Here is a 20,216-nt window from a genome sequence, read left to right on the forward strand (position 1 = left end):
CCAATTAAATGTTGTCCTTTATAAGACTTGCCTTGGTCATGGTGTCTGTTCACAGCAGTAAAACCCTAACTGAGATGCATGTGGAGGGGAATTGACATCTAGTGTCTTCCTCAATTGTTTTCTACCTTAAATATTGAAGCAGGGATCTCTCATTTGAACCCAGAGCTAGCTTATTTGGCTAAGCCATTTTGTTCCACCAAACAACTATCTCCATCTCGTGAGTGGTGGTCACCATGCCTACCCAACATATATATGGATGCTGGGGATCCCAGGTCTTCAAGCTTGTGTGGCAAGCCCTTGAGTCATTGCCATCTCTCCCTATCCTATTACTCTTTTTCATGTGTATGAGCACTTTGTATGCATGTATGTCTGCACACCCAAAGAGGGCATTGGATCCCATTATAGATGATTGTAAACCTCTGTGTGGTTGCTTGGAATTGAACTCAGGGCCTCTGGAAGAGCAGCTAGTGCTTTTAGCTGCTGAACTATCTCTGAAGCCCTCACCTTAACTCTCAATTAACCTAAATAATGTTAATAAAACATTTTTTAATTTGGTTAGAAAGAAGATCATGAATAAATTTCTGGTTATATTTTTATACATATATATATCATAATTAAATGTAATATACTATGTATGATTGTATATTGCTATTTTTGTTATTGTGACAAGGTATTCATGCGGAGTTCAGAGGATGACATTTTGGAGTTGGTTCTTCTACCTTTATATGAATCTAACTCAGGTTGCCAGATTTTTGTGGCAAGTCCCTTTACCCACTGAGCCATTTTGTATTATACATTATTATCTGTATTATATACATTTCAGATTGCTAAAATATATTTCTATTTCTTCTCCCCAGGATATTTTGGTTTAGAGATGGGGTCTTAGTGGGATGGTGGTATATGTCTTTAATCCCAGCACTCAGAAGGCAGAGGCAGGCAGATATTTGAGTTGGAGGCCAGCTTGCTCTACAGAGTGAGTTCCAGGACAATCAGAGTTATACAGAGAAACCCTGTCTCAAAAAACCAAAAGCAGAGAGAGACAGAGCATCTCTGCATAGCTCTAGCTGTCCTGGGACTCACTCTGTAGACTGGGCTGGACTTGAATTTGCAGTGATGCACCTGCCTCTGCTTCCTGAGTGCTGGGATTAAGAGCATTGCCACAATGCCTGGCTCCCTTAGGCTATTTATTTATTTATTTATATTTTTTAGTTAATATAGAACACAGTGAGTTTCATCAGGACATTTCATCCACATAGACCATTGTACCTTGTACTCTTCACCTTCAGCCAAGTCATTCATTCATTCATTTAATTTTTTAAAGACTTACTTTTTATTTTTATTTTATGTGTCAGAGTGCTCTGGCTGCATTGCATGTATGTCAGTGTACCATGTACATATCTGATGACTTTAGTGGTCAAAAGTGGATGATACATCCCCTGGAAACTGGATTTATAGACAGTTTTGAACTGCCATATTGGTGTTGAACCCTGCTCCTCTGAAATAACAATATATGCACTTAACCACTGAGTCTTCTCTTCCACTACCCCCCTGCTTTTTTTTTTTTTTTTTTTTTTTTTTTTTTGAGATAAGGTCTCATGTAGTTCAGGCTAGTCTCTGACTCCCTATACAGCCGAGGATGACTTTAAACTCTAGACCATCCCATCTCACCTCCAAATGCTAAGATTACCTTGCCCTGACTTATGCCCAATTAAATGGCACAGAACCTTAGATACACAAGTTCAGGATGATGTGGCTATGAGCCTGAGGCTACATAGAGCACTGGAGAAACTACCAACAAAAATCCATTCTTGGCTGATGGCTTGCTAACTAGGAAACGGCATGTGGGGCTTAGATCCAGTATTCATACTCATCTGTTCTGCCCCAACAGCATTCCCTGAGGCACATCAGGCTTGCTGTTCTTGACAAAGCAGCTTTTATGACTGCGTGAATGCCAGACTAAAGGCCTTGTCCCTTTTGCTGAGCTGGGCAGTGGTTTACGCTTGGCCTTGCCTTGGAGCCTCCTGGCTCGGTTCCTAGTTCCAGATCCTGCCTCTCCTGCTTCAAGGCTGCTGGCAGTGTCAAGCCATGGACTCTGTTCCTTCTGGCTGCTCTGCTGATTGTTTCCCATCTCTCCTTGGGTCCAGGGAGCCAATCTTGTAAAGCTTGGGGCCTAAGAGCTGTTTCCCCACTTTCTGGACATTTGCATGCACTCTTGTTTATAGTCACCCTTTCGAGTAAAGTGAGCTGAAAACCACATTTAATTTACATCAAATTAATGATTAATTTCCAATTAATCATTCCCCAGTATCCACATAGTTTCCATTTAGGACCCTAGTAAGTTATTAAAATTCATGGATGCTCAAGTACGTATATAAAATTGTAAAGTATTTATTTACATTGAACCTATGTATGCCCTTTAATATTTATTTGAGACAGGATCTCAATGTAAATGTAGCCTTAGCTATCCAGGAACTTGCTATGTAGACCAGGCTGGGTTCAAACTCACAAATACCCACTTGTTTCTACTCCCAAGTACAGGGGGAAAAGGTATGTGCCAGTACACTCAGTCTGACTCAGGATTTTGAGTTGACTTTTTTGCTCATGTTTTTAGAACTTTTCACTTTGGCCAACATTTCTGAACCTACCCCTACATTAAGTTACATGACCCCATATAAGGTTTGACTCACAGTTTAAGAAGCTACTCTTTAATTCATTATCACACCCAATAAAATAGATGCTTTTGTATATAAATGTTAGCATGTATTGTTACATATTTTTTCCTGAGTTTTTTTTTTCACATTCAGTTTTTGAGAATTTTACACTTGAGTATTGTATTTGCATCCTTTCCACCTTGAATGTTATCAATCTGTGGTTGGCTGAATCTGTGTATTGTGGTTAATAGTATTTGGGTGTTTCTACCCAATCTCTGATCATTTAGTTGCCAAATAAAAGATAAACTTTTATATTCATAATAGGCCTTAAAGCATCAGAGCTGGGCAGATATCAACCCTCTATGCTATTTTGTCTGCTTTTCTGTCAATAATCCTGAGATATTCACTTGCCATGTTCCACCTGGGCTGCTCTTACTCCAGCAGGTCAGCTGTCTTAGGGTTTTACTGCTGTGAACAGATGCCATGACCAAGGCAAGTCTTATAAGGACAACATTTAATTGCAACTGGCTTACAGGTTCAGAGGTCCAGTCCATTATCATCAAGGTGGGAGCAGGGCATCATCCAGGCAGTCATGGTCTGAGAGTTCTCTTTTTGTTTTTTGGATTTGGATTTGGGGTTTTTTTTTGTTTTTTTTTTTTTTCTTTTCGGGACTGGGTTTTTCTGTACAGCCCTGGCTGTCCTGGAACTCACTCTGTAGACCAGGCTAGCCTCCAACTCAGATATCCGCCTGCCTCTGCCTCCCAAGTGCTGGGATCACAGGCGTGTGCTACCACTGCCCGGCTAATTTTTTAGTTTTTAAATTTAAAGTTATTTTATGTGTGTGGGTGTTTTGCTTGTTTCTCTGTGTACCACATACACGTAAATGGCCAAGTTCCCTAGAAACTGGAATTAGCTGTTTGTAAGCCAGTTTTCTGGGAAAGCAGCAAGCTCTCTTAACCAGTGAGCAGCTCCTCTTAAGTTTTTGTTGTTTTTTAAAGACGGGGTCTCTATATATCCCTGGCTATCCTGGACCTCACTAGTCCAGGCTGGCCTTGAACAAATTCCTCCTGTGTTTGCTTCCTGGGTGCTGGGATTAAAAGGGTGCCCACCACTTCTGGCCCTCTCGTATTTTTTAAAGATCCAACTTGGCTTCCACATGATTACTGCACTTCTATTTTATGGACCACTATATTATGATAGAAATTCCATCAGGTAGAGACTGACAGACGCTCAGTATTCAGTGTCTGCAAAATCCTCCAGAGCCTAAGCAACCCCAAGTAATGTGCTTGCAAAGAAGGATATTGGCTTTTCCCGAGGAGGCGCCTCTCGGTCCCCTCGGATAGCCAAGCATACAGTGTTGGGGGCCAATCCTAGACTAAAGGGGGTTCTTTCTGGTTTCTCCCGCCGGGCGCGGCCTTACCGCAGACATTTAGGCTGTCACCACAACACTCGGGGTTTGGCTGAGGCAGCTCGAACATAGGAGCCCGGACTTCCCTAGAGAACAAAGTTTTCCTAGGGGCCCCGCCGGCACGCCACACCCCGGCCAGAGGCAGCTCTTCCGACTAGGCCTCTGCCGACTCAGCCGGAGCGCGCTTCCCGGTCCCAGCCCTTCTTTCCCCTCCCCCCGAGGGTGGCGGTTGGTCGCGCGCCTCTATGCCTTTTCCACCCTCTCCGTTAACAAGGGACTCCAGGCCCTCTGGGATTGGCTGCGTCAAAGGACATCTGCTCCCAACCTCTTTGATTGGTTGCCATCCGCGCGCGATGCCGCCTCCAATTGGCTAGGTTAGAGCGCCTGCGCGGCGGGGTTCTCGGTCGCCAGCCATTCCTGTGGAGGACTGCGGGTCGTTCGGACGTTTTGCCTGTCGCTGTAGGAGAGGTCCCGTCTCTCCGAGAAGGCGGTTGCGGCGGCAAAATGAAGATCTTTGTGGGTAATGTCGATGGGGCGGATACGACGCCGGAGGAGTTGGCAGCCCTCTTCGCGCCCTATGGCACGGTCATGAGCTGCGCCGTCATGAAACAGTTTGCCTTCGTGCACATGCGCGAGAACGCTGGCGCGGTGCGCGCCATCGAGGCCCTGCATGGCCACGAGCTGCGTCCAGGTCGCGCGCTCGTGGTGGAGATGTCGCGCCCGAGGCCCCTGAACACTTGGAAGATTTTCGTGGGCAATGTATCGGCTGCATGCACTAGTCAGGAATTGCGCAGCCTCTTCGAGCGCCGTGGACGCGTCATCGAGTGTGACGTGGTAAAAGGTAACGCGGGAGCGCGCTCGGGGGAGGGGACACTCGCGGTGCTCTCTGCCTGTTAGCCACTCCCCTTACCCTGGGGTTGGTCCTCAGGGCTAGGAATGATGGGGAAGTGTGCTGGAGCTGGGCCTAAGATGGCTGGGGGGCGAGTTCGGTAGAGCCATCCTTCTCCCCTGCGGTCCAAGCAACATTCATCAAGTGGGAGGAGTCGGCTCTGGGCCGGTTCTGTGGCCACTGCAAGCCGAAGCCATGGGGCTGGGGACGCGCCAGAGATTTGCGAGTGTGCGGGGTTGGGAGGAGGCGCCTTTTCTTGGTTGCAGGAGCCTGGCACCAAAACGAAATTGGGAAGGGCACCAGTCGGATTGTGGAGCGGGGAAGATTTCGCCACTTCCCCACTTCCTCTCCAGACTTTGGTCATCCCGAGGGAAGAGGGAAAAGTTGGGCTAAAGCCCCAAGGCCGCTCGCCCCCCCTCCCCCGACGAATGCTCCCAAGCAGAAGGTAGTGGGGCCCTTGGTGATTTCACGGGTTCGGGCCTTTTAGCATTGTCTGGAATGAATCTGCTTGTGGGTACGGGAGGGGCCTTTTCCGAACCCCTTTTGGCCTTTCAGTATTGGATGGGTTAGCCTTGGCGGTTTTGTGCTTTTTTTATTCTATCCCTCCACTTTGTGTTGGGTTTACAAACCAAGTGGAAGCCCAGGTTTTCTTCGTTATTTTGCATGTAAAAGAAGGCTATTAAGCCTCTCCCCAGGTAGCCTTTACTTGGCTAAGGTCGTGCCTCAGGGCACACGTTTTATAAGCTTGGTGAGATTGCAAGGTGGTGTGCTCTGGCGGAAGAGGCGCGGTATTGAGGGGTGTGTGAGGTTTCTGTTAAACTTGAATTTAACATTTATTCAGTTAGTACTTTTTATTTCTTGAATAATTCTTAGGACAGCTCACTAGTTTGCCCTTTTCTTTGAGGAAATGTGTCTTTTTCAGACCCTGTTGATTTTCATAGGTTGGGGTTTCATTTCTTTATCTTTTAAATACTGGGTATTTGTGTGTGTGTGTGTGTGTGTGTGTTGGCAAGATTTTATGGGACACCCAGACCAGTGTGGGTTTCACTGATCAGAGTTAACTTTGCCCTGTCATTTTCAACAATGCACCCTAGGAGTGAGGCCCTGTTTATTTCCTCGTTCTGCTGTTGTTGGATTCATACCTGCTCTTGCCTTTGTAAGGGATTTTGAGGACAGAACTAAATGTGGGTATAGGTACTTGCTCATTCTCATCCAAGGGTTCATTTGCTGTTCTGGAAAGTCACATCTTTTAGTCCATTCCTTGTCTTTTCAAAGAGGGGTGTGAAGGGTCATAGGGTGTACATTAATAGGAACAAAATTTTTGTTCTGCCTTAATACTGTATTCTGTTTTCTTCAATTCAGGTTATATCTGGAATCTGACTTTACTGCAACTTTGAGCAAGCTGTGTGGTTTTGGGGTTTTTGCTTCTGTTTAGTGTAAGAATGGGAAAGATCTCAGTGTGGGCACTTGGTCAGCAAAGGTAGGGGATATATGAGCTTTTACAAAAGTCATGTATTTAATTGACCTATTTAGTTTCTTTTGTAGTTCTTAGGTATTATGGCTAGTTGGGTTGGAGTAGAATTAGTACCTCAGGGGACAGACTCATTGGAATTTGTAAGGTTCTATAAGCTTTTTTTCTCAGATGGTAGGCCAGAAATTTGCTTGAATTTGTTTGGGACTGGCAGTAAGTGACAGGGTGGTGGTTGGGAATAATATCACGTGAGATGTAGAACTCTAGTTTGATTCCCTGTGAGAGAAGGTTATGTGCATTTCTTTCCTTTTGAAAAAATATAGCAGAACTACACTCTAGACTGATATGACACAGACTCTTTCCTTTGATATAAGAAATTGGTGAGATTTGAACATAAACTAATGTCTATTGGGATATTGGGATGAAAGATTTTAAAGTTGGAAGTGGAGTAGAAGAGATTGGCTCTGCTTCTATAAATAGCCTACTCATTTTGGGAGGGGAGACTGAAGATGGTCATTTGGTTGAGGCCATCAAGTCTTTGAAAAGTGCAGGAGCTTGATCTTAAACAGGATGGTTAGCTCTGTTTCACAGGAAAAAAACATAGTTGCTTGGTTACTTGTGCTTTGGTATGATTTGTAGAGCAAAAATCTCCATAGCAACAATGATAACTATTCTCCACAGCTATATACTACTGGATATTCAAAGATGAACAGTTTCAGGAATCATACAGGTTTCAAAGGAGGTTTGAATATCAGATAAGAAAAATACTCTCTTGGGGGGGAAGCGCCAGACATTCTTTCTGTATACAGCTTTGTTAATTTAAGCTAAAAGTATTTAGTTTCCATTTGGAAAAACTTTTGGTATTCTCTTAGTCTTGTTGCTAGAGCGATTATGGAGCCATAATACCATAGAAAGTCCTAAAAAACTTGTTTGTTTACTTGTTTATGAGACAGTGTTTATCTGTGTAGCTCTGGCTGCTCCTGTGCCTCTGCCTCCCTAGTGCTGAGATTACAGGAGTGCCATATTGCTGGGCCCAGCTTACTATTCTTATTGTAGTAGTTTCTCTGAAGTAGTTCTCCAGGCAAGTGGGTCTTTAGAGTTCCTCAAAGTCTAGTTCTTCATTGTCCCATTAGTCAGCTGGCTTTTGAGTGTCTTTGACAGGTCGGAGTTTGATTACTTACTGCAATGAGACTTAGGTCTCATCAACTAATTAACTTAGACTCCCTGGGATTCTACTGAGCTACATCTGCGCGTGGACACACACACACACCCCTTTTAGATCTATTTTATGCCTATTGCATTTACGTATGTGTATTATGTGTATGTATGCTTGATGCCCACAGAGGTCAGGATGGTCAGGAGGGATCCTTGTGAGCCACAGGCTTGAGTGCTGGGAACTGATTCTGGATTCTCTACAACAGCTGCATCTTTCCAGTCCCCCTTCCCCTTTTGAAACAGTGTCTACAGTCCAGGCTGAACTTGCAGTGTAGCTGAGGATGGCCTTGAAATCCTCCTCTGAATTGCCACTACCTCTTATGAGCGGGTATTTCAGGTGTGTATCGCCATGCCCACCTCACATTCCCTTCTAATATCAGGCTTAGAAACTTAACTTCCTGATAGAAAATGACTATGTTTGTATCAGAGGCCTTCCTTCATTAGAGATGATTTGGGTAGTCATTTGAATTAACTCATTTGAAAGTATTGTTTCTCTTTTCTTCCCCCTCCCCTTTCCACTTCTCTCCCTGGCTTTTATTTATTTATTTTTTGTGGTGTGGTGCAGTCAAATCAAGGGCCCTATACTTGTCATATATACACTATTCAGTTCTTACATTTCTTTTCATTGTTGCTGTGCCCTCCCACTTCCCCCTCAAGACAGGGTCTCATTGTGTAGCACTGGCTGTCTTGGAATTCACTATGTATAACAGACTGGCCTTGAACTCAGATCCACCAGTGTTGGGATTAAAGGTGTATGCCATGCCACTGTGATCAGCCAGTTCTTAAATCTTAATTTTCTGATTTGCTGTGTGTTTTATTTTTATTTTTTTAAATTTTTTAATGTATTTAAAATGTAGGAGTGTTCTGTCTGCATGTACATGTCAGAAGAGGACGCCTCCTTTTTATAGATGGAAATGAGCCACCATGTTGTTGCTGGGAATTAAACTCAGGACCTCTAGAAGAGCAGCCAGTGTTCTTAATCATTGAGCCAGTTCACCAGCTCCCCCACCTATTTTAAACAGGGCCTTGCTGAGTAATGTATGTTGGCATCCCATCTTTGGTCCTCCTTGCTTTCCCTCCTGATTGCTACCATATGATGGGTAGCACTTGGCTTTTAAACTCAAAACCAGGTGTAAGGTGTAGGTGGGATATCTAATTTCTCTTGTAAACCCATTGAAATTTTTGTTAGATGTTTTTTTTTTTTCTTTTCTTTTCTTTTCTTTCTTTTTTTTTTTTTTTTTTTTTGATTTGTTTTTTTGGTTTTTTGGATTTGGTTTCTCTGTATAGCCCTGGCTGTCCTGGAACTCACTCTGTAGACCAGGTTGGCCTCGAACTCAGAAATCCGCCTGCCTCTGCCTCCCAGAGTGCTGGGATTACAGGTGTGCGCCACCACTGCCCGGCCTCATTTTTTAATAGAATGATAAACAGGTGGGTGGTCATGGTGGTACACAGGATTTATTTATTATTTATTATGTGTATATGTGGAATTTAGAACTAGAGGACTTTAGATCCCCTGGAATTATTATAGGGAGTTGTGAACCACTGGATAGGGGTGCACAGTACATGCTCTTAATCACCAAGCCATCTCCAGATCCCATTGCATGCCTTTAATTTCAGCACTCGGGAGCCAGGCAGGCAGATCTATGTGAGCTGAAGGCTAGTCTTGTCTAGTTCTATGTATTCTCTCTCTCTCTATATATATATATATATTGAGTTCTAGGACAACCAGAACTACATAATGAGGGAGAAAAAAAATCAAAGAAAAAATAAGGTTCCTTTGTCCTTCACAGTGTTTGTCTCTTTTCACCTTACCTTCCTGCCCCATCTATCATTAAGCTTTAGCTAATCTCGACGTTTTCTCTTCATTTTGACTGGGTGTTTCTCTCCTGGTTGAGGGCAAGTTCAGCTTTTTAAGAACATTTACTTATTTCTTTATGCAGTGCCTCACTTTGAAGCTCTTGTTGGTCTCTAACTCATCTTCTGTCTACTTCACCTCCTGAGTGCTGGGGTTGTAGGCAAGCTTTACTATTCCTGGTCTCTCCGCTTTTAAAGAAATCTTAGACCACAACTGCTATTTTTAACTGATTCAATCCATAGTGGAGATCAGCAGTCAAAGGACAATTGAAATGTCCATTGGCTAGATGAACGGTTTACTTTTCATAATTGAGGTCATTGAAGACTATCATTTGTTGAAGTAGGAACATTAAACTTGGCTTTTTTTTTTTTTTTAAATTAAGCCAGGCATAGTGCTCCACACCTTTAATCCAGTACTTGGAAGACAGAGGCAGGGGGAATCTGTGATTTGGAGATTTGCCTAGACTATGTTCTGAGTTAAAGGACAGCCAGAGCTATAGTGAGAACCTGTCTCAAACCTACCCTCCCCACAAAAAATAGATTATTTCATGTGTATGAATGTTTCTGCCTCCATGTATGTGCATAGGTCAGAAGTGAGTGTGGGTTTTTTGGGAACTGGAGTTATGTATGTAAGTGGTTGTGAGCCTAAGAGTGCTGAGAACCCAGCATGGATCCTGTGTAAGAGAACCAGTGCTCTTTACTATTGCTGGCTCAATTCTCCTGCCTCATTTTATCCTTTTATTATGGTAAGCAGCTCTCAGGTTATAATGTGGCATTATGTTTTATTAGAGATTAAAAATATTTTCTAGGGAAATAAATCTCTGGTTAGTTTAGGTTTGAAGAACTGTCATGACTCCATTATTGCCCTTCATTCATTTTAATCTCACAAGGCATTTCTGTCTTCTTACTTGAACCTTTAACTTGAGGTTGGTAGGATAAATTTTTTCAGTGGGGAAATAAATGGAAGGTTTTCTAAGGTCACCTAAATAGTCAGTGATGAATGGATCTAATAAAGCTGGGCCTTTTAGTTTCTAGCCCAGAATCATTTACATTATACTGCACTTGGCTTTTGTCTTTTATTTCTTTGGAGGTTGCATTGTCTTCAAATGCAGGAAATGACTACTAGTCTGGGAACAGCTTAGAAAAGGCATCTCAGAATAAAAGCCCTAAAAGTAGGGTACTTGCTTGGAGGCTTTTGAATGTCATTTCCAATAATCTGATTAAAATGGAACCTTAGTCCATCCAGATAACTTTTTATTTCTTAAATTGAAATGACAGAGATTGGATCCTAGCTCTTGAATGCCTTAAAGTAGCCACAGGTCCAAAATGGAGTTAAGTGCAGAGCCTTATTTCTCAAGATAGGTTCCTATTATTGCTCTTCAGATCCTGTGGATGGCACTATTATAGTTTGTGGTAGGGATGTTACCAAGAATTTCTTCCACTTTAAAGTTTTTCCCTATGTTGTGGTTAGAGTTCTCGGATCAATATCATGTCTTTGACTTTCTCCCAACACAACTTACTCAGGCCTTTAATGAGAGGGTGGAGATAGGTGGCTGGTGTCATTACATTACTCAGTCATGAACTAGCATATGTGAGGCCCTTCTATGTTAACACTTGCCTCTCCCCCCAGAAAGTGCCACTTATGGTAAACCTGAAAAAGCAGTAAACAGTCTTCTAAACGGAAGGTATTCCTCTGTCTCTGAAGGTGGAAATAGAGGAAGTAATGTAGGATTATATCTATTCTCTTATCTAATTGACACTCACAGGTTCTAACTTCTGTCCAAACTAGCATTTTTAATCATATTACACAGACCTGTCCATGGACTTCTCAGGATAAAGACTACTGAAACAGAGGGACATGGAAGAATTAGCTAGGCGGTTGCATTGATTGATTTAGAGCAAGCTACATAAAAACACTGATCATGCTTGCTTGAAAGAGAAGACAATGGTCTTTTCCTAACAGGATTGTTGAGACTTCCTGTGTATGAAGTGACTATGAAAACTGGAAAGTAATGTGAAATGGGAAGGCTACATTGGAGGAATTTGTGAATGCTTCTTGTAGTCACTCTGCTTTTACTAAATTGTACCTAGACTGAGAAATGAGTCATGCCAAAACGTGAGTGGTTTCTAGTGTTTTACGCTCTTAGCTTTAGAAGTGTGCAGTAAGCAGTATTAGATGTGCTTGACTTGAGAAAACTGAGTAATTGAGTCATCTAGGAATAATTTCTGTTTGCTTGCTGGTTTATATTTATAGAAGCTGTGAAGATTTTTTTATCTTGAGTTGTAGTTCATCTTTGGTTTTCCTTTTCTCAAAGTTAGTGGTTGAGGTGGCAGGGTAACAGAGAAGGCCAAAGTTAAAGGTGACTGACTGCTTGAAACAGTCAAAAGTTTTGTTACACACCAGCCACACTTCATGGCATACTCACATAGAGGAGGGTTTAGCGAGCCCTGGATGTAGCTGGCAACAGCTGGGTGCTGTTGTGTGTCCAGTTTGGGACCCAACAGGTAGCATGCCCTGCCCCCCTAATTGCTAACCCTCTGTCTGCTGCTTTATCAGACTACGCGTTTGTTCACATGGAGAAGGAAGCAGATGCCAAAGCCGCCATCGCGCAGCTCAACGGCAAAGAAGTGAAGGGCAAGCGCATCAACGTGGAACTCTCAACCAAGGGGCAGAAGAAGGGGCCTGCCCTGGCTATCCAGTCTGGGGACAAGACCAAGAAACCAGGGGCTGGGGATACAGCATTCCCTGGAACTGGTGGCTTCTCTGCCACCTTCGACTACCAGCAGGCTTTTGGCAACAGCACTGGTGGCTTTGATGGGCAAGCCCGTCAGCCCACACCACCATTCTTTGGTCGCGACCGCAGCCCCCTGCGCCGTTCACCTCCTCGAGCCTCTTATGTGGCTCCTCTGACGGCCCAGCCAGCCACCTACCGTGCCCAACCCTCAGTGTCTCTGGGAGCTGCATATAGGGCCCAGCCTTCCGCCTCTTTGGGTGTCGGCTATCGGACTCAGCCCATGACAGCTCAGGCAGCTTCTTACCGTGCTCAGCCCTCTGTTTCCCTCGGGGCCCCATACAGGGGTCAGCTGGCTAGCCCTAGTTCCCAGTCTGCTGCGGCTTCCTCGCTTGGCCCATATGGTGGAGTCCAGCCCTCAGCCTCAGCCCTTTCCACCTATGGGGGTCAGGCAGCTGCAGCTTCTTCGCTTAACTCCTATGGGGCTCAGGGCTCCTCCCTTGCTTCCTATGGTAGCCAGCCATCCTCTTATGGCGCCCAGGCTGCCTCTTCGTATGGGGTTCGTGCGGCTGCTTCTTCTTATAACACACAGGGAGCAGCTTCTTCCCTAGGTTCCTATGGAGCTCAAGCAGCCTCCTATGGTGCCCAGTCTGCAGCCTCCTCACTAGCATATGGAGCCCAGGCAGCATCTTACAATGCCCAGCCCTCAGCCTCTTACAGTGCCCAGTCTGCCCCATATGCTGCCCAACAGGCTGCTTCTTATTCTTCCCAGCCTGCTGCTTATGTGGCACAACCAGCCACAGCTGCTGCCTATGCTAGCCAGCCAGCTGCCTATGCTGCACAAGCCACTACCCCAATGGCTGGTTCCTATGGGGCTCAACCAGTTGTTCAGACCCAGCTGAATAGTTACGGGGCTCAAGCATCTATGGGCCTGTCAGGCTCATATGGAGCTCAGTCTGCTGCTGCGGCCACTGGCTCCTATGGTGCGGCAGCTGCTTATGGGGCTCAGCCTTCTGCCACCCTGGCAGCTCCTTACCGCACTCAGTCATCAGCCTCATTGGCTGCTTCCTATGCTGCCCAGCAGCATCCCCAGGCTGCTGCCTCCTACCGTGGCCAGCCGGGCAGTGCCTACGATGGGACAGGCCAGCCATCAGCAGCCTACCTGTCTATGTCCCAGGGGGCCGTTGCCAACGCCAACAGCACCCCGCCGCCCTATGAGCGTACCCGCCTCTCCCCACCCCGGGCCAGCTACGACGATCCCTACAAAAAGGCTGTCGCCATGTCGAAAAGGTACTGTATGCCCCCCCGCCTCAGCCCCCAGCTGGGGCTTAGGGCAAGGGGCTGAGGTTGGAATGGGAGGGAAACAGGAGCCATTGGCCCCTCACTTGGACTTACTTCTGTGGGATGTCCAAAGGTCATGAGGGCAAGTGTCTGAATAATTCTGGCCCTTGGGATTCAGGTGGAGCATAGTGCTCAATCTGGGGTGACACCAACAAACTTAGGGCCAGGAAACATCACCATTCTAGGATAGCCTGATGAACCAGTGGAGCCACTTTTTGCAGGATTGGCTCAGATTTTTCCCACTGTCTGAAGGATCCTTAAACTCACTCCCTTGTTCTGGTTTTGGTGGGATGGATGTGAAAGAAAGTAGTCCTTTTGGCACTCACTGGCTGAAGGCAAGCTTATGAGGTGCGTCCACCCTGGGAAGTTGGGGACCCTACTTTCGTCCGTCGTTCTGTTGATAAACCAAGGTCTTTTTGTGCAGGGCCCATGAATGGGAATAGTTTGTTTGGGGATGTAGACCAGAATTCACCTTGGCTGGTTTGGAAGGGAGAGAGCTTCAGCAGAGGGCTTGTTTTCCCACTGACTTGAAGAACCCAGGTTGATTTCTTGGCCTGGATAGGATGATGAGCCTTCTGACAGGGAAACCAAACTGTTTGAGACAAATCTGGTATACCCTTCCTGTCCCCAATGGCATCTCCCCTAGGCCTACCTGGAGCCCTCCCCTCAACTGTCTCATTCACCAACTGTCTTCTTCTCTCGACTAGGTATGGTTCCGACCGGCGTTTAGCCGAGCTCTCTGATTACCGCCGTTTATCAGAGTCGCAGCTTTCGTTCCGCCGCTCGCCGACAAAGTCCTCGCTGGATTACCGTCGCCTGCCCGATGCCCATTCCGATTACGCACGCTATTCGGGCTCCTATAATGATTACCTGCGGGCAGCTCAGATGCACTCTGGCTACCAGCGCCGCATGTAGGGCCATCCTGGGGATGGGGCACCACAGGAAGGGAGAGAGAGGAAGAGGTAGGGTAGGGTGCAGACCCAGGTTATCACCACCCTCTCTCATACCTCTCCCAATGGTGGCTTTTCATTCCCTCCCTCCCTCTATCATGTGGGCCTTCCCCAGGAGAGGACCTTTTTGTGTTTGGCAGTAACCTGCTTTGTTTCTTTGCCTCAGCAGCACATCTTGCTACTGGCTTTAGATCTGTGGTTTGCCCTCTACCCAGGCATCTCCCCAGAATGGGAATTTCTTTTATATTTTTATTTTTTTCCTGGCTCCCTTTTATTTTTGTGCGCGATACTTAAGGTTGTTTGGAGGTGATACAACCTACAGCTGAGGTCAGGCGGTGCGTTTTTCTTTTTAGATGTGAGGGAGGCCAGGAAAGGTTGCTTTAACCATTTCCTATGTGCCCAGCTATGCCAGCAGTCCAGAGGGGGGCCCTGACTGTCCTTCTGTAGAGACTGTTGAGACTGAGATCCTGTTGGACAGTCAGTTGGTATGTGTCCAAATCCCTGCTTACCACTGATGTTTTAGCTGATGGTGACTGGAATAGTCCCAATTCCCTATCTCCCCAAGTAGGTGGTGTTAGAAATCTTAATTTTTCCCCCCTCTTTTGTATGGACTACAAATAAAACTTGGGGCGATTCGTGGTTTGGAAACCTGGTTGTCATTGTCTTGATTGCACTGTCAGGTGAGCCAGTTTGACATCCAGGAAGACGTGACAGCTAGAAGAAAGGCAGCCAGAAGACCCAGAGTGGGTGTGGAAAGGTGCTTGAATGTGGGGATTGGAATGGTTCCCTGGTAACCAATGGAATTAAGCTCATTGTCTTAAATAGCATGCCAACTTTGGGACTGGAGAGTTCAGATCAAGTGGTTGGACTTTCTCAGCAAACAATTGTAGTTGATCACATCAAAATTCAGTAAACGATACCCATTTCCCCTGCTTATTTATGTTTGACCAAAGTCCCTGATTTTTTTTTTCCCAGTTCAGGACAAACAAAAATAAAAGCTACAGTTCAGCAGCATGGTTCTGGCTGGGATGGGTAATGGGTAATGGGCAGCTGCAATGTTTACAAGGCTAATGAATCCTTCAGGCAGTGGGCTTGAGGGAATATTGAGCCTGGGAACTGGGAAAGGAGCTACAGTGGGGTGGGAGTGATACCATTATCTGATACTGCCCTGTGGTTGGAGAAATGAGGAGCAATGGGAATTTGAAGCATGTGGGGTGTTCTGGCCAATCCTGGTACTTTGCCTATTGAACTTCACCACGGAACATCCTTCCTGTATCCTGCCAAGCTCAGTCATCACAGCACCTGAGACTCCTTTTCCCCCGTCTGCATCTATCACAGTTTTTAGATGTCATCTTACTGGGTTTATATTTGAAGGTGTTACAACAGACATATTCTTGAGAAGGGGCTGGGGTGAACATTATCAAGTAGGGATGCCAAGATTGGGTAAAGAACCCAGAATTCTTTTTATACTTTTGGAGTGGAAGACCTGGGTAGTTTGAACCAGGGATAAGATGGAGGCATGAACTTGGTGGGTAAATGAAAGAAGACTGGATAAGTGGAACAATAACTGAAACCCAATAGTCCTTGGGGAAGAATGCTTTAGAGACATTTTTGGGTCTTGCTGAAGGAAGATGCCTTAGCAAAAGGGAGGGAGGGAAGGAGGGAAGGGGGGAGAGAGAGAGAGAGAGAGAGAGTGTGTGTGTGTGGTGTGTAGCTGACAAATTGACTGGGTGGGTTGTATATGCCTCCTTCATTGGCTTCATATGAACTTGGCTGTGATAGTAGCTTGCCCCAGATGTCTTCTTCCTTCTGCCCATCATGTAAAAATGCCTCAAAGTTACGAGTTATTTGTGGTTAAGTGGGATAAATCTCAGGCTGTGTAGGGGTCAGAGTTCTTTTATTTGCTTCTCTTTCTGCTCATTGCCTCTTTTGCCTTCAGGTGCTTTGCTGCTCATTTTCATTCTTCTGCAGGACTGGGTAGGATGGGAGGATAGGTGTCTTACTTAATACTTTCTCTCTGATGGTAGAATGACTTGAGAGCCAAGTTACAGGCTTGGCGTGACGGGGAATAGAGGGTTGAATGTCTCTGAGATTGTGGCCTTTGTATTTGCAGTATTCCTTTGTCATTTTCCTTTCCAGTTCTTGGTCTGCCACAGTCACAATTCTATGGTTCCTGCAAAAAAAACCAAACACCACTAACAAACAAACCAAATTCCCCTGCTCCCCAAACCAGCTTAATATGCTTCCAGGGCCAGTGTTGTTCATCTTTATTGCAGTCCAAACTCTTCAAAGTGCTTTGGCCTGTGTCTGCCATTTGTAGATCTGCATGCCTTGTTGCCTCAGCCCTTGGGATTTTCACTCAAGCCAGAAGAAGCTACAGAGCTAAATCATTTGTCACTTTCCTTTCTCTTGCAGATTGTTTAAAAACATCTTTTTATTTACATTACCCACCTGTGTTAATTCTATAACCCACTCATACTTTGTTTTTTATAGATTTCTGAGTTTCAAGTTCTTACAAGTTGGTTGTGGTGAACAGGAGGACAGAAATGTAACGAGTGTTTTGGGGAACGGGGCTTTCATTGTATCTTCAGGTCATTCAGCTTCTACTCTGCACTTGTATACCTTGGCCATATTGGAGAAGTTGTTGGTTTATTCCTGGAACAGTACTGCATAGAGGCTTCTAGCTAGCCTTGTCAGTCTGCCCTCTTCTGAGGGTTGGCTTTTTTAAATATTTTGGGTGGCCAGTGGCTCCATTTCTTGCAGTAGAGATAATGAGACTATCAGTGAGGACCCAGTCTCTAGAGGTGCTACATTTCTATCTATACACAACCTTCCTGTCCCCCAGCTATGTCAACAGTCTTTGCACATCTGTTGGTCTTTCAGGCATTTTGTCCTATCAAGGCCAAGTCAGTGGACAACAGCATGAATGCATAAAGTCACGGTGAAAACATGTTCACTATGTTTATGCACTAGTTTTATTAGTAGTATTTTTTGTTTTGTTTTGAGATCTGTCTAACTGTGCTGGTTGTTCTGGAATTTACCATATGGACTAGATTGGCCTCAAACTCACAAGAAATCTGCCTGCCTTTGTCTTCCAAGTGCTGGAGTTGAGGGTGTAAGCCTCCACTCCTGGATGGACTAATTTTCTTTAATAGAAGTTTGGAGCCGGGCAGTGGTGGCACACGCCTGTAATCCCAGCACTCTGGGAGGCAGAGGCAGGCGGATTTCTGAGTTGGAGGCCAGCCTGGTCTACAGAGTGAGTTCCAGAACAGCCAGGGCTACATAGAGAAATCCTGTCTCGATAAAACCAAATAGAACAAAAAGTTTGGATAATAGAGAAGCTAAATATTTATCTAAATCCTATTTTAAAATGTTAAATGAGAGTTTGCAGAAGAAAATTTCTTTAAATTGATTTCAAAAGTCTGAGTCTTTTGAAACCGTATGTGGGAGCTTGAGATAGCAGTGCTTGGGGAGCCTAGTCTTGTTGACCTAGAGAGAATCTTGAGAATTCTCTGGGAAGACTTGCCTCTGGTTCATTGAGTTTGAATGCTGGCTCCCTGCTGCCTCTCAGCTGTATGACTGATGAGTCAGAACCTCTGTCTCATTTTGTCAACCAGCATTTTTTTTTTCTTTTTCAGTTTGAGTCAGGGTATCATGTAGCTGTGGCTGGACTGGAATTCAATATGTAGATCAGGCTGACCTCATACTCAGCTGTTTGCCTGCCTCTGTCTCTTGAGTGCTGTAATTAAAGGTATGCACCACCATAATCAGTTTTTTCTCTTTCTTTTATTTTATTAAGACAGGGTCTTTTGTGTCAGGTTGGTCTTCCAACTCCATATGTAGCTGGAGATGACCTTGAAATTAGATCTGTCTTCATATCCCAAGTGGCAATACCACCATGCCCAATTTATGTGGTGCTCAGGATTTGAATGACTAGGGACTCCTTGTTAGGAAGCACTCTCCCAAACAAATTGTATCCTTAGCTCCTTATCTGACAGTGACAATAGTTCTAAGTATTGCTTTAAAAGTCTTTTTTTTTTTTTTTAAATCAATGGACTCAGAAATGTAAAGAGGCGATACTTTTATTACCAAAAAAGTCCCCCACCCCCATCCCCAGACAGGGTTTCTCTGTGTAGCCCTGTCTGTCAGTCCTGGAACTCATTCTAGACCAAGCTGTCCTCCAACTTAAGAGATCTGCCTGCCTGCCTTTGCTTCCCAAATGCTGGCATTAAAGGTGTAGGCCACCACTGCCTGGTTTAAAGTAATTTTTATGTTAATGTTCATGGAAACCAAAATGCATTTACCCCTCTTGTAATTGTGATTATTATCCATAGTTGTGCTGGATGGGGTAAATGAGCACATGACAAGTGATGGGATCATAGTCAGGTACTAAATCTCATCTTAGGGCTACAGAGATGGCTCGTTGGTTTAGAGTCCTTTCTGCTCCTGGGTTTGGTTCTTTGAACCTTCTTGGCAGCTCAGAACAACCTTTAATTCCAGCTTTAGAGCATCCATTGCCCTCTGAAGGCCCTGTATATGGTGCACATAAATTCACTCAGGTTCATACACATGCACATGAAAAGATATTAGATCTGGGTACACCAAGATGACCTAGTGAAGTGCTTAGTTGTGCAAAGAACTTGGGATATAGGTATGAACGCAGCGCATATAAGTCACATTAAAATCTGAACTTTTGCTATGAGTAGTGCATAGTCCTCCTTCAGTATGTGTCCTAGCATCACATTCTTTGCTTTTCAGAAATAAAGTTTACAGTTCCAGAAGAGAGTTCTGAATGTAAGGTGATTGAGGTGGCATGTCTGGCAGTGGGGTTGGAGCTGGCACACTTGGTTGGGGTTATCCTTTTGATTCCTATGACCATCCTTGAAGGATACTGGCTTTTAATTTGAACCTTTGTTGGACTCGTAACTCATTTCTGGACCAGGAGCTAGTTATTAGTGTAAATTATTAGATGAATGTGTTGGTTCATGCCTATATTCCTAGCATGAGAAAGGCTAAGGCAGGAGGATTCTGAGATTGAGGACAAATGAGGCATCTAAAATTTTTTTGTCATGTTGCTGGGGGAAAAACCCAGGCCCTTGCTAGGCAGTCATTCTGTTACTGAGCTACATCCCATAGACAAGATGACTTTAAAAAATATTTCAAGATAGTGAGGGGACTCTGAATAGTCTGTAGGTGGGATGATGGACTAAAATAGAGAATTTGGTGCCTTAATTTTTTTTTTTTTAAACGTGAAAACAAGTTTGTATAGTTGTGAATAGCCTATATTTGGGTAAATAGACATCTGTATGAAGACACAAGCAAGCTATAGTTAACCTCTTTACCTATGCTTTCATTTTGCTGCATTTGTCAAAGTAAGGATTAAAAGCCACTTTTGATTACCAGCTTTTTGTTTTGAAGAGACTGGAAAGTTGTTCTAGGTGATACAGGGGACAAGAGTATGTTTACACTACCAGTAATGTTTTCCTTACTACTGGGATTTTAAACAAAGAACCTATAGGTTAGGCAGTGAGTGGCCCTTATTAAGCATATAACCTTTCAGCCAGCAACATATCTTGTTACTGAAAAGTCAATCTCTTCCTTATGGTTATCAAAAAGTTATCTCATACATTAGTTTTCTTAGTTAAGGATTTTGAGTGTCTTTCATGTTACTAGGGTAGTTCCAACATTGAGGCCATATAATAAAG

At 44.6% G+C, this 20,216-nt stretch overlaps 1 protein-coding gene across 2 annotated transcripts in view; it reads left to right on the top strand.

Annotated features, from left to right (window-relative positions):
• The first annotated feature begins 4,438 nt into the window (after window positions 1–4,438).
• Window positions 4,439–20,216, top strand: part of LOC127692682 (RNA-binding protein 14) — a 52,159-nt gene continuing 36,381 nt past the window's right edge. Inside the window, exons 1-3 of one of the 2 annotated variants that reach the window (XM_052193296.1) lie at window positions 4,439–4,900; window positions 12,046–13,510; window positions 14,269–15,159. In XM_052193296.1, coding sequence (XP_052049256.1) covers window positions 4,564–4,900; window positions 12,046–13,510; window positions 14,269–14,476 — 2,010 coding nt within the window. In that variant the 5' untranslated portion in view covers window positions 4,439–4,563 and the 3' untranslated portion in view covers window positions 14,477–15,159. Of the gene's footprint in view, window positions 4,901–12,045; window positions 13,511–14,268; window positions 15,160–20,216 lie in introns of those variants that run through there. The other variant, XR_007979516.1, reaches the window with a different exon arrangement.

Source organism: Apodemus sylvaticus, chromosome 1 (genome assembly GCF_947179515.1).
Source record: "Apodemus sylvaticus chromosome 1, mApoSyl1.1, whole genome shotgun sequence".
Taxonomy (NCBI): Eukaryota; Metazoa; Chordata; class Mammalia; order Rodentia; family Muridae; genus Apodemus; species Apodemus sylvaticus.